Source organism: Spodoptera frugiperda, chromosome 23 (genome assembly GCF_023101765.2).
Source record: "Spodoptera frugiperda isolate SF20-4 chromosome 23, AGI-APGP_CSIRO_Sfru_2.0, whole genome shotgun sequence".
Taxonomy (NCBI): domain Eukaryota; kingdom Metazoa; phylum Arthropoda; class Insecta; order Lepidoptera; family Noctuidae; genus Spodoptera; species Spodoptera frugiperda.
The window spans coordinates 1904539-1918823 of record NC_064234.1 but is presented as its reverse complement, the minus strand read 5'-3'; the positions used below and the strand labels follow the sequence as shown (position 1 = coordinate 1918823).

Genomic DNA, 14285 nt, shown 5'->3' with positions numbered 1-14285 from the left:
TAATAATTAATTCTATAAAATTATCAATCGATTAAATATTTCGACAATTTAGTCGATTATTCATAAAATTGCTCTATTGTCTATGATTTTAACTCAATCCTACCTAAAATGACGTGCAATATAGGAAACAATCGGACCTTTCATTTACTCCCATTGTATAATACGCATCACTAGCGCCAGTGGTTCTTTTTTGTTGATCTTTCCGTTTTGAAAGGGTAACATGATGCTTTTTGTCTAGTTTGACGTAAAACAGCTTCAATTTGCTCCAATTCCATTTTTTCATTGAAGTGGATTTTATGTTAAATTCTTTATATGAGTAACATAACTGGTGATTACCATTTGTTCCTCGTGTCGTTATTGGTGTTACTCGTTGTCAGAGTTTGTTTCTGAGACGGTGATCGCACCCAATCTGTATGCAACTATTACGCGTCGCCTCGACTATGTCTTGCCAAGGATCATATTCGGGCCCCGGGGACGAGTATGACTTCGAGGACGACGGGTACGACGACCTGGACGAATACAGGGACAGAGACGACACGTTACCAGCAGCACCTCCAGTCGAGGACAGTGACGAAGGTATGTTTTGTTTACGATCTTTGTCTAACCCTGTTTTGGTATCTTATTTCATGAAACTTCACTATACTTTTGTATATGTGTCCATATAGAGTTGTTGATGTCATGTAAACATTGGTTATGTAATTACAACAAGGTTACCTGTGTACACGGATAACCATACTGCTGTATTCCCGCCTATTTTTTACCAACCTGTTAGGTGACGTAATTCGATCGTTTTGATGTCACTTTCTCCATATAAAAATCTTTATACCAACATTAGTATATGACCAACTTTTTTGACCTGTTATGGGATGGTCACATGTGGCATCATAGTAAGCATAGCATAAAAATACCACATAAATATACCACATTCACATAAATAGTAGTTTGTTAGATTTAACCAGCTATTGAATTGTACCCAGAAGACCAATATAATCACTAAAATGCCCTTATTTATACTTGTCTGCTATCCACTTTGCCATCAATCTGTTTATAACTAATCAGTAATTGATAACAGTGGAATCACTATTATTGTTACAAATCATTTATCTTATGAGGAAATTGAATATGCCAAACCATTTCCTTTTTATTATATTGTACTTACTCATTAATTGTAGGTCTAAACATTGCATACTTTTTCTGTGGAATTATTTTTAAAATTTTAAATGAAAACTATATTAAAAATCACCCCATTTAATGCATTTATTAACTGTTAAAGTAATACACAAATTATAACACTATTTTCTCACATTTTAAACCTTGGACAAAAAATTCAAGGCCAAAATTTGCCAAATCAGTCCAGCTGTTTTCGAGTTTTAGCGAGACTATCGAACAGCAATTGATTTTTATATATACATATAGATTTTATCTATAATATCATATCTGTCAAGGTAACATAATTCATACTTTTTTAGGTAGAATTCATGAGTCATTACTTGCTGAGGGCATGTCCATTATCAGAGACATAAATTAACAATGAAACATAAAATAAATATACTGTTTCTACATACAGATTCAGTGTTAACTAGTATTAATACTATGTAGTTAATAACTTTATTGTTAAGATGGTAAAAAGATATAACTGATCTCACAGACTCTGGATAGCCGAAGTATTAAATAATAGGATTTGAGTTGTAAACAGTAGGTAAGTATTTAATAGATCCTAGAACTTAACTTTATACAGAACTGATGAAATTAGCCAACTGAACGTGAACGTGAACTGGGAATATATGTAGTGTTACTATATGCATTTTATTTCAATTTTCTCTTTATGTTGATCTCTGAAAAGGAATGATAATTTCAAAATTATTTAAAGAACTAATATTTTCTTATGCAGCATTTTGGTTGCTTTATAACTTATTAGTAGTCTATACATAGTATAAAACAAAGTCGCCCATTTTGTCTGTAGTCCCTTCGTATGCATAAAACTTTAAAACTACGCAACGGATTTTGATGCGGTTTTCACTAATAGAAAGAGTATTTTCTCCGACAGGTTTTTATATATAATTGAAATACAAATATAAGTATATTAGCTGAGTTATAGCGATTTATGTCCAAGAAGTCAGAAAAAAAAATCTAATTGAAGATTGCATTTGTGCGTGCGCCGCTTATACCGTTGGATACAAGTAAGAACAATGTATAGCAAAAACATTGGTCTTTATTAGTTCTACAAAAAAGTCCGCGATGACATATATCCAGCTTTTTTATTTAAGTCACAAAAACTACTTTTCTGTATTAAAAAAACATTTAATTCGTTGGGTGATGTTTAACTGGTGATATAACCAATAATACATATATCCTTATCATAATAAGTAAGTTCATCATCACGAGCATTTAATTTAGATTATTTTTGCAGTTTACAGTGTGTTATTTAGACATATAGTTTAGGAGATATCACGATATTAGTATTGCGGCACGGTACGGGCCGGCCGCGGCGGCGGGGGCATGCGTTGACTGTATTTGTCGAAGTAGCGGGATACACGCAAACGAAGTTGCGCGGGTCAGCTAGTTATCTATAAAGTACATAATGCACAACAATATTCAGTATGTTTATGCCCTATGTTATGTTTATTTCAGACACAGAAGAAGCTAGTGAGACGGACATACCCCACAATGATGAGCCACTCGAAGTCAAAGAACAGTATGTTGTGTTGACACACTTTATATTATTTAACTAAACATTTTGTAACTATAAAATAAGTAAGGTGAAAGTTATTTTCAATCAAATCTCTAGCAATATTTTTATAAAGGAGACAATCATAAAGGCATATGTTGTAAAATAAACTATTCTCATTTTAATCATATTATTTATTAATCAAAGAAGAGACTTGTAGAACATACATTCTTAACAATTGGCAATCAAACAAATTTTACTAATATTTGTTTCCATATTTTGCAGATTATACCAAGATAAATTGGCAAACTTGAAGAAACAGCTGCAGCAGCTCGAGGATGGCATTCACCCAGAGTTCTTGAGGAGGGTCAAGCGGCTAGAACACCAACTTAATGAGAGGATCCGAATAAATAAAATATATAGGTTTGTATTCATAAATTATTGACAAGCCAGTATTCTGAAATTAATTACAAACAGAATAGTAAAAAAATTCATCAATATCTTTTGTCAATAACTTAATATTTATTTTTTTCCTGTCACAGGGAACACATGTATGATGTAGTAGAAAAAGAGTACATAGCGGAGAAGAAGGCAGCGGCGAAAGAGTTTGAAGAGAAGAAGATAGAGTTAAGGGAAAACTTATTAAATGACTTTGAGGACAAGAGGAAAATGATTGAGAGTGAGAGGCACAGCATGGAATTAAATGGAGATTCTATGGAGGTAAGAGATTTACATCACATAAAGTACTCTATTAATATGTGTGTAAGAGTCACAATTATTTACTTTACTGAAGAGTAAATAAAAATTTTATTAACAAAACAAAATACCATACAGTTAAATGTAAATAAAATCTTATGTTCACAGGTTAAACCGGTGATGAAGCGAATTCTCAGACGGCGTGCCAATGAGCCTGCGCCTGCGCCTGAGAAGCGGCGGAAACCCCTCACGACAACGCTCACGTTCCAATTGGATGAGCGAGACATCGAGGCGGACCTACGCGCCATCTCGCGGCATTCACCGCCACCCAGGCATCATGCGCCAGCGCACAACTCCACGCAACCCAGGAAGCATTTAAATTCGAGTAGTTGTGAGTATTGCATACGAAAATGTTTGTTGTAAAATACATAGTGATATTATTTTCCTAAAAAAAGTATGAAAAGTTAAATTAAGTACTTTATAGTAAGATTCGCTCATGTTGTCATACACATTCTATATATTTTTAACCCACATCACATTATGTCTCCCACTAAACAAGAAGTTATAGTTATAAGTATAAATTGTTATTTTCAGGTGACTCACCAGTTCGAGACAGCGGTGAGACGACGGAGACGCGAGTGGAAGATGGGAAGCTGTTGTACGAGCGTCGGTGGTACCACCGCGGCCAGAGCGTCTCCGTGGAGGGACGGGACATGCCAAAGTTCCCCGGACATATACACGCTATCACCGATGAGGCGGTATGTATGACGTATCTTTCGTTCTTTCCACCTGTTTCAGGAAAAAACGCACTTTACTATAACTTATCTGGTGTTCATGGGCGCCACTGATTTAGTTTGCAGCCGATACTATAAAAAAATCTCAAATATCATTATTCCTTAATGAATTTTTTTTTTAAATTAACTCAGTTGATTTTAAGTTTATTACGTACAGACAAACACGACAAGCGACTTTGTTTTACAATATCATGTGCTGATGTTGAAACTTATAACACTAATGGTGAAAAGTGGGTGTACATTGTATATCGGCATTACGTCCCGTAATGTGCACCTCTGCCCACCCCTTAGTGAAACTTTTACATTGCGTTTTACAAAGTGTCTTCATGTGACTTTTTCTGATTACAGATAGTGGTAAAAAAGAACAACGTGGAGCGAGTACGGATATACATTTCCCAGTTAGCTCGCGGGAAAATAACATTAAAGCGGAGAGCTTCATAGACTGTACTGAAGAACCTAGGCTACGTTTATAGTGCATACGCTAGCGTGTGGAGTGATCGGCTGCCTGGCAGAGTGAGTGCGACAAGAAAACAAATGTGTATGTAAAGATTTCATGAATTTTTATAACTCTGTTGTCCAACAACTAAGGATTTATTAGTGTTGCTATCTTTTTTCCGCAAGTTGAGAGAGATGGAATGAACTATACATATAATTTTGATGATAAAACAAATTGAAAATGACTGTAAGGTGTATGAACCAGATGTATGAATTCGAGACATTTTTATGGTCTTCATCATATCACGAACTGTGCGCGTGCATTTTTATGTGTTATAGAGAAGTTGTCTGCGCACAGTTTGTGGAATACTGTATTTCGTCAATATCAAGCCGTGTATCTTACTATTAGATGCAAGTTTGTGAGTCTGTATGTTTGTTACTCAGTTACGTCAAATCAGCTAAAGGGAATGGAATGAAATTTGGAACAGGGGTAGACTATATTCTGGAATAACACATAGGCTAGGTACTTTCTATCCCACTAGAACTCGGGCGAATCCGCTGACAGAAGCTAGTTCCGAAAACTCTCAAGCGGTGCATCCGCTATACTTTATGGAAGTATCATTGTACTCTCAATATTTTAACTAATCCAAATCTATTTATTATAGTCTTCTACATTGTCTGTTTATGTTTAAAACTATAAATAATATTAAATATCAATTTTAATACATGTGTCATTTTGATTCTGTCTTTTTCTCTTTGTGCAGAAGAAGAAAAGATAGCAATAATTACTTTTAGCATAGGTCATCATCTCCGCCTACTACCGTTGGATGACAGAGTCAACAAGGATTGAAACAATTCATTAAACCATTATTAATGTATTAGAGTAAGACCCCAGGCCGCCAGACATTACTTTTTTTTTTAAATAATCCTACCAAGTCTCTGATTTGATGTATAATGTTTGGGTGACTATTTTAATGCCATCCCTACGTACGAATTTACTTTACGTTTAAAGTAATTGAAACGTAAGTAAGGTCTGGCGGCTCTAGGATCTTAGTCATATACTTTGTCAAATTGTAGAAAAACATTACTTGTTATTTTCATAATTTATTTGGTAACATAATTGGATTATGAATTTTATTCCAAACATGTTTCATGTGATTCACACTTGGTGATAAATCAATTGCAATGTATCTTATTGGCACATTTAAATTATGAAATTTTTATTTGATATACTACAAAATGATTGATTTAGCAATTTGTTTAATTTCCTATGTTACAACATTCTGAGCTGACATTGGTTTCTTTAAGTTGTATGGTTTGAAGTGGTGCAGTGTTGTAACAAAATATCTCGAATTTATAGAATTCTATTTTGTTGTGAAATGTACCACAATCTTATCTGATACACAAACACCAATAAGTTTACGTAATTTCAAGTAATATTTGGGGGTCTTCTTTATAGTGCATATAAGTATACACTGCTAAAATAGCAATTATGGTATTGTTATTGCAATGTCAAATTTATCGCTGAGATATTAGGACACCTTTTGTACTCTCTAGAAGTTTTAAGGCATATTTTTGCCTAATTGTTGAATACTTTACAGTTTCATCTTTTCCTTGTAGATCCTCTATCTAAACAATTTCTTAATTTCATTAATCTTAGTATGTTTTTCACACCTAACATGCTCTTATTCTGGAAGGCCCCTTAAAGGTACGCGTCCATACACCCGCATCGTACGCATCGCACGCAACGGATTTTAGTTTTGTCTTGTATAGAAACTCATACAACTGTGTCCACTCAGATGCGTTTTGATGACGTCATACGGGACGCGTGCGATGCGTACGATTCGAGTCTGTGGAAGCTTACCTTAATAAACCCACATTACTGATTTTATTGATACATGGCCTATAGATCTCACCACATCCTTGATTTCATGGTACAACATTGCTGGTCCTACATTGACTATGATCTCAAAACTGCACAACTTTGTCGTATGTATTGTTCGTTTGTGTTATTTATAAATAATTATGAATTTAGTTTCCCGATAGAACATGGAGGTCTCCCGTTTTTAAATTATTAAAAATAGTTTTGTTTTGTTCATAGAAATGCGGAGTTGGTATATTTATGTGTTCTTATAATTCTGCTGATGATTATGTAGCTCTTTTCAAATTAGATTTTTAGTGCAATTAATCATATGCACACAATGCATTTAACAAATAATGTAAATGAATGTTACTTGTAATGAAAGAAGAAAATGATTTGTTTGACATTTTTATATAACTTAAGATCAGTGCCCTTTTTCAAGAGGGCTTAGTACGAGTTTACTTTACGTTTAATGAAAACCAAACGAGATCGCGTTCGGCGCTCTGATTGGTTGGTTCATTCGTGCCAGCCAATCAGAGCGCCGAACGCGCTCTCGTTTCGTTTTCGTTAAACGTAAAACAAAATCGTACTAAGGGTACTGAAACTATTGTATACAAAAATGTAATAAAATGTTTTGATACCCAACTACTATGCTACTCAGATTCAGAGTAATGTTATGTTATCGTTTTTATCTCTATGGTATTGTGGAGTTAGCATAACACGAAGTGCAATTCAATATTAAATAACTTTTTAATATTCTTGAAATAATCTGTTTATGATCCTCAAAGGAACCATTCATTTTTATGTACCTATGTCAAACAGTTGGCCTCCACTTTCGAATTTATTTTATTTTTATTTAATCACTTTAACGAGACATGTTAATGTAAGAGAGTGTGAGCATAATGTGTTTGCTAGGCACTATGTGTCTTCCACCTGGCTCAGCCAAGGAAAATTGACAACTCAAGATGCAGTATTGAAAAAGATATGTAAATAATGTACAGTGTTTGTAGTATATGATCAAATGAGGTTCTATGTGAATGGAGAGAATTTTCTACTGTCCATTTTTATTTCAGATTGTTTTTTTTTATATATATTTTTGTGATTTATTATTGTAAATGAGTTGTGAATTGAGATGTAAATAGTATGAGACGTTTTTACGGATGTAAATGATATTGAGACAAGATCTTTTAATTATATAATGTAATATAAGTACGTTTTTGTTTTATTTCTTCCTGAATTACGGTAAAGTTTAGATAGACTATTCAGGCATGGCGAACCATTGGCACGTGTGCCATTAATGGCACGGAACAAACAATTTTAGGCTGACTGCATTTGTAATGTCTCTAGTATTGTAGGTATACAAAATTTTGGGCACGCACGATTGCAATTGTACCTAATGTCTCTAGTATTGTATGTATCAAAGTACACTGCGATGACATTTACCACCAAAATAACTGTGAAATTTGATACTACTCATTAATAGTAAGTATTACAAGTAAAAAATATTTGATGGCACACCTGCGACCTCAATACACATATCTGTAAAGTAATTGACATATCCATTTGTCGAGGTTTGCCATCCCTGGACTATTAGATATATTATTCTTCTAGAGGTTGGAGTTTCCTAAGTAAAAAGGAACACGATTTCTCGAAAATAAGCAATTTGCCTTCTGAATGCAAAACACGCAAATTAAACAAATCCAAAGAAGTCCTTATGTAAATTCCTGAGCAGTAACACGAAAGGTAAGCCATAATCATCTCACTTTCCGTTATCCGAAAATGATGAGGTAAATTGAAGTAAAAAGTGTCTTCATGAACAAAGCAAGTTTATTGTACTGTCATGTGATTGCAGGGTCGTTGAGAATACGTAGCTCAGGCCTCTGTCTAAGCATTTACCTGTTTATGTCAAAATTTGTGTAACTATTGATGAAATTGACTTTGAGAAATATCGTCTGAAGACGGGTCTCGGAAATTTTTGGTATGCAATTTCTTTAGTGTTATAAATGTGTTTCCATGGGCAACGCTGATGAGGTCGTCTGTCTAGCCGTTTGCCTTCTATAGTAAAGTTCTCTGATAATATATTGAGATTATTACGTGACTTCAGTCGAAAGTTTGTTCCTAATTTCTATTTCCTATTAATAATAATAACCTAAAAGTGGTGTAGGTACTGGAGGTGTGAAGTAGCCAACAGGGTCTCGGGATGGGCGTAATCACAAAATTCGGCTAGGCTGTCAGTAAGTCTGATACTCGATATCGCCAGCCTCACCTCTTCTAAAGTGGGAGAACTCAGAAGTCATTTGATAATTTTCACCCCTCAATAAAAGACCCCTCTTGCCTCACTCTGAGCAGGAGTCCATTCAATGATTTTCCAACAGGGAATGTACATAAAAAGTTGGATTATCGAGTCTGTACTGGTTGAGACATGTACAAAATTCATGCTCATGTCGATGTTAGCTTACAAGATAATCTGGTTGATTTGCATATATTTCGGGCGTGGTACAAGGTAAGAGCTGATTTATGGCCAACGAATGTTGTTCCTATTTGTTTATGATGTTCACAAATTCTATAATACTAGTTTATGGCATCCGATGTCAATGGTCTTTAACATTTGACCACGCGTAGTGTTGTAATTTTTTATAGGTAGGATATACCTATTTTTTCCAATAGCCTATATATACCTACCATCTATTTATGATTTTAGGATAAGTTTGTGTCAATTTATTTGCTTACTCTATAACATAAGAGTTGCCATTTTGATATTCAGAATTGAATGCAGTCTTCAACCGTCTTACTTAATTGGGTAAAAGTTAGTCGAATAAATATTCGACCTCTACGTACATTTTTATGACTACTAGGGTATTTATCTATCCGGAGCAGGTCTATTAAGAGGACCCGGTGCCCCTTATAGGTGTTGAGGGTGGCCACCAGTTGGCACAAGATAGTTACCTACTATCTTCTGCTTATTAGGTCACTACTTGATCTCAATGCATAATTGATGAAGGTCTCATTTTAAAATAGTGCCTTTTGTCTTTTCTTAAGGAAATTCTAATAGTAGATTAAAGTTTATTGTTCTCAGGATACCGTATTCCGAAAAATACAAGATGGAGTATCAACTCTATGTTAACTACTTTGTATTATTTTGGACCATATTCTCTACGATTAGATATACCTTTTTTATGTGGGGGGAAATCGTCCAATGGCTTCTCTTGCCTTGAGTAAGGCGTAAGATTCTTAATGACTGAAAACCACCCCGTTCCTATTCCTGCTTTTGAGCCGGAGTCCCGATAGATCTGTTAGGTAGTCCGCTGCTGCGGATCAGGCATCAGGCCTACGAGGCCCATCTGTGGTGGTTTGATGGTTCTTTGAGGCACGCGCGACGCTCCGTACACATGGGATTAGATACACCTACTTATTTTAGCAAAAGCTACTTTATTAACAGTGAATAATACCTATAAAAATAACTATCTTTTTGTAGTATTAGGTAACCCTTGTAGTAACAACTGTTGCTATCTTATAACTTGGGCCAAACACCGACAAGCACGTCTAGATTATTATCACCAGATTTATTGAGATGCTACTCTTTTACCGAATTCCTTAAAGAATGAACAACGTGTTAAAGTTCAACATATAATAAGTCATAACTAATGCGGTTTTTACATAGATACATAGATAATGACGTGTTGATGGTAAAATGTGGCACTTTTTTATTGCAGATTTAATCTTGTGGGTGTCGTATTATGATAGTCATGTTTCGGAGAATTAATTGTGATTAATTGTGATGATTAATTATTATCCTAGTAGTTTCGCCTTTTCACCGAGTGAGCGGTGTATGTGATGAATCTAAGAACCTAAATATCCGAGAGAGTAGGTAACCTATCTGAGAAACTAACCGTAACTATTTGACGAGGTAACTCGACCAGTTTCAAGCCGTGTCAGGGCCCACAAGATTGGTTACACATGTAGAGCACATGTCATATCTACTGCTGCGTAGCGCCAGCCCACTTTTTAAGGAACTGAATTAGCTTTTTAAGCCATGCATTTATTTACCTATTTTGTTTATCATTGAGCACCTACTTACAAGGACATTGCAATACATCTAATTGAGATGCCTTGCTACTTAATGCAAGTGTAGAAAAAACTGCGTTATTACCATTCTGTATGAAGTGTTTGTAACTGTATTAAGTGCAAAAAATGAGCTAATCAAATGCTTTTTTCAAACTAGGTACTTCAGTTTTTGCTTAAAGTACTTACTGAAGTTTGAAGTTCTACTCAGTTTTGTCTAGATTCTGGACAGTTCGTTCGTGCATGACTCAGTACCACTTCTGAAGACACTTGACCTCTGTTTACCTGCCCGTCATTGACCAGTAGAGTGCAGCTAATTTAGTTTAAACTGTTAATGGTTAGCTACTGGTCTATCAATAGCGCAAATGTTTGTTTTATAGATTAAGTCCGAATTAAGAAAGGTAGGTAGGTAATAATTGCTGTGGGAGTTAGTAAATCAAACTTCTTAGTACTTAGCTTAGCTTTAGTTATTCAGGATAATTCAAATGGGAGGTTTTCCCCCTGGTAGATTGCCATGTCATACCCATACACCGAGGCTCCGGCACGAAAAATGAGTTGGAATGGAGTAGTCACATAGTCAATAAGAGTCTGAAATGCCAGGATGGGGTGGGAGGAATCATATGATTTTTCGTCCAATAAAAGAGATAGAGGCCACTACCGGCAAGCTTAGCGCAGAACGTCTACCCAGAGTTGGACAGATGACTTGATAAAGGCTACAGAGAGTACGCAACTTGCACAAGTTGCACAAGGAAGACACACGTCTCCCTAGGGATGTGCCGTAACAGACATAGCACCGTAGGGTCTCCGGAGTAGGTCTATTAAGAGGACTCGGTTACTACTTACAGGGGTTGAGGGTGGCCACCCACCGGAATGGTTTTAGTGAGGTAAAAATCCCACACTCCTTAGTCTTTTATCCCAAAAAAGCTAGGCGCCTTTTGAAGGTTTCCCCCATTAAAAAAAGAAGAAAGGCAGCTGCTGGAAGCAGTGTGCCCGATGTACGGATCCCAGTCTTAATCCTAATTCATCCCAGTGAATTAAAGTACCTAAATCAATATTTACAGATATTGAATTTGATAAATAAACAACTTTTCCAATATTTGCATTCACTTAGATAAGTGTTATGTCACGTTATGTGTGCATGTTATCGTGGCTGAAATAAATATATCTGCTTTAGATGTAGCTGTGTAAGAAAAAGCAAGAAATGGGACCTTATAAAAATGGATGAAGTAGCTAAGAATACTGGAATATTATTTAAACTTAGTTAACTTATGACCTATGCTCTAATTACATAGATTTCATCATCTGATCGACTGTAATTAGTAAGGGCATCAAAGTACCCGCCTATTATTTAGCCGAATCTACAGCGAGGTACAGTTACGTCGTGTTGGACAAAATCAATTTATAAAGTCGATGTCCTGCCGCTTTGTTAGCCAGTCTCGGATGTACAGCGGCCCGCCGCGCCATTCAAAACCTCGCCACCGATGCGACACTACCGTTCTCAAAAATTTCGAAAAAATCGATTTTGGTCCCCACCATTTTTACTGTTCAGAATTCTACTCACGTTTAGTGCCTAGGCCGTCCGCCGCGACGCGCCACTGACACATTTCTGTGGTTCCGCGCGCCGTTTGAATTTAGAATAGATTTTCATTTGTTTTTTTTCCCGCGTTTCGGTGTTTTCTATAATAGTTGTGCCAGTACCACGTGCACCACCATCGGAATTATTGTGATTACAAGGCTGTGTGTTTGTTTCCTTGGAGTTCTCTAACAAGGTGAGTTTAGAACTTTATATTACGCATCTATGTTTAAAGTTACGACTTTGCCAAGACAATAAAGTTTATGCATTCATTTATGTTATGCAGCTACCTACTTATTTATGTGCTTCGAAATTAATTTAAATGCACCGCGGTGAACGATGAGCTCCGGGCATTTTAAAGGCATCTCCACTATTATCTTGTCACTTGCTTATTTTATGTTGTTAAATTGTTATAAACATAAAATTAAGGCTAAATTATTGGTGCATTAATGCAATTGGATATATTTTCCACATTGTAGAGACGTAAAATTGTAATGCAAGAAAGCTACCTCATCGACAAAGACTCTAAAATTTTATTGATCAATAAATAATTTCTCGTTCTTCTATTTTCATTCGAGTCGGACTTAAAAGTCGTTTAAAATAATAATAATATGAATTTAAATGTTGTTTTATATTGTATTTTATAAGTAATATATAAAAATGAAATTTTAGAGAATTTTAAATAAATAAATGAATATTAAACTAGCTTTTAAAAATTTACCGTTTATAAAAAAGTCAAGATCCGATTAAGCACCGGGAACCGGGTCTGTTAACAGCTAATAAACAAAAGAACACAACAGAATTGACAAACAAACGTGGACTGGTAATAATATTAAAACAACTTACCTATAGCGGCTGACATTTTCATTTTTTAAAAAGATGATATGCCCGTCCATTTCGTGTGATGTGATACCTATCGCGTAGGGCTGTCACGTAACGCGAGAGCCTTGTTTCTGCACGTGGCCAATGATTTTGTCATCTCTAGTACTTAAGTATACGGGGATAGAATACGCAAATCTTTTCTAGACAAATGACCTCTGTAAGGTGCAAAAAACCTAACTGACCAGAATACTTAACTATTTTTTTAGACACTAAACATGAATTATTCTCTAAATCAATTCTTTTTTAGGAATTTGAAGAATGCTTTTTAAAAGTTTATGGTTGACAAACTTTACATATTTAAACTATCCGTTCCGTGTGTTTATCGACGTAAGCATGCTAAATATAGTGTAGGTATTGTCAAAGAGAATGGTAGGTAATGTAATACCGTAAAACAAATAAGAAAGAAAAATGAACGCGAAACGCACGCACAGGTTTTAACAGACAGGTAGACTCGAGCTGTAGGTTCCTACAAGTGAATTTACTCAAGGGTGTAAATATTTTCAAGCCTATTTACTTAGGTAGAGGTAATAAAGGACTTTAAACCTTCGAGGTGAGGGTTTTATCGACGTAAAATTGGTAATGGGATATATCGATTTAAGTGCTTAAACCTAGCCATCTCTATCTCTAAGTCTAAGTCACATTCAAGTATTCACCGCAGATATTTTAGACAGTCCTATATAACCCGAAGGTTACAATGTTAAGAACATTTCCACCATATTATTAATTTGTATGACAATTTTAATTATCACGCCATAAGTATGCACCTAAATATTGTTTTAAATCAAGTCAGTTTATAAAATTATACCCATTTCATATCCAATTTCATTGTAACATTCATAGCAGTGGGCTTCAAACACCACTTGGCACCATGTTATAGTGAATATTAAGCTCACAAGTGTATCTCTATGTACACACTTGCACCCACACGATGTGCATCTATCGATCGAGTTATGTCACCGATTGTAATGTCGAACTGCTTTAAATAAACGTAACAGTGTGTCTTACGAAATTCGGAGATAGAACTTTCATTAATTTTCTACTTACTAATGTGAAAGAAATTAGTTCCTACTGATATAATAAAATTTTGGGGACAAACAGTGATTCTTATGGAAAAGTAAATAGGAGACATAAAAAAATCGATATGCGGCATAAAGGTTTGTTTAGTTTCCGCGTGTCCCTAATAGGCAATTTACCTATATAGGAACTTACGTTCAAATCATAAAAAGCTTAAAGTTTAAATTAAATTAACTTTTGGCGAATACGATCATTATGAAAAATTATTGATATTGTATTAGATTTATATTTCCTTTCCTA

The 14285-nt window shown here is 35.2% G+C and overlaps 2 protein-coding genes and 1 long non-coding RNA gene across 5 annotated transcripts in view; 2 read left to right on the top strand and 1 right to left on the bottom strand.

Moving 5' to 3' along the window:
* The first annotated feature begins 203 nt into the window (after positions 1-203).
* Positions 204-7666, top strand: LOC118266847 (sin3 histone deacetylase corepressor complex component SDS3). The gene is made up of 7 exons (XM_035580431.2): positions 204-576; positions 2632-2695; positions 2954-3091; positions 3211-3388; positions 3533-3755; positions 3959-4122; positions 4507-7666. Exons 1-7 carry the CDS (start codon positions 414-416, stop codon positions 4597-4599), a joined length of 1023 nt encoding a protein of 340 aa, XP_035436324.2. The 5' UTR covers positions 204-413; the 3' UTR covers positions 4600-7666.
* Positions 4016-14285, bottom strand: part of LOC126912175 (uncharacterized) — a 44151-nt gene continuing 33881 nt past the window's right edge. The window contains exon 3 of the long non-coding RNA XR_007706804.1: positions 4016-4153. This is a non-coding gene — a long non-coding RNA (uncharacterized LOC126912175). The remainder of the gene's footprint in view (positions 4154-14285) is intronic.
* Positions 11938-14285, top strand: part of LOC118266850 (uncharacterized) — a 35677-nt gene continuing 33329 nt past the window's right edge. The window contains exon 1 of one of the 3 annotated variants that reach the window (XM_050703046.1): positions 11938-12285. The gene's annotated coding sequence lies outside the window, so the exon portion shown is untranslated. The remainder of the gene's footprint in view (positions 12286-14285) is intronic. The other 2 variants (XM_050703047.1, XM_050703048.1) reach the window with 2 other exon arrangements.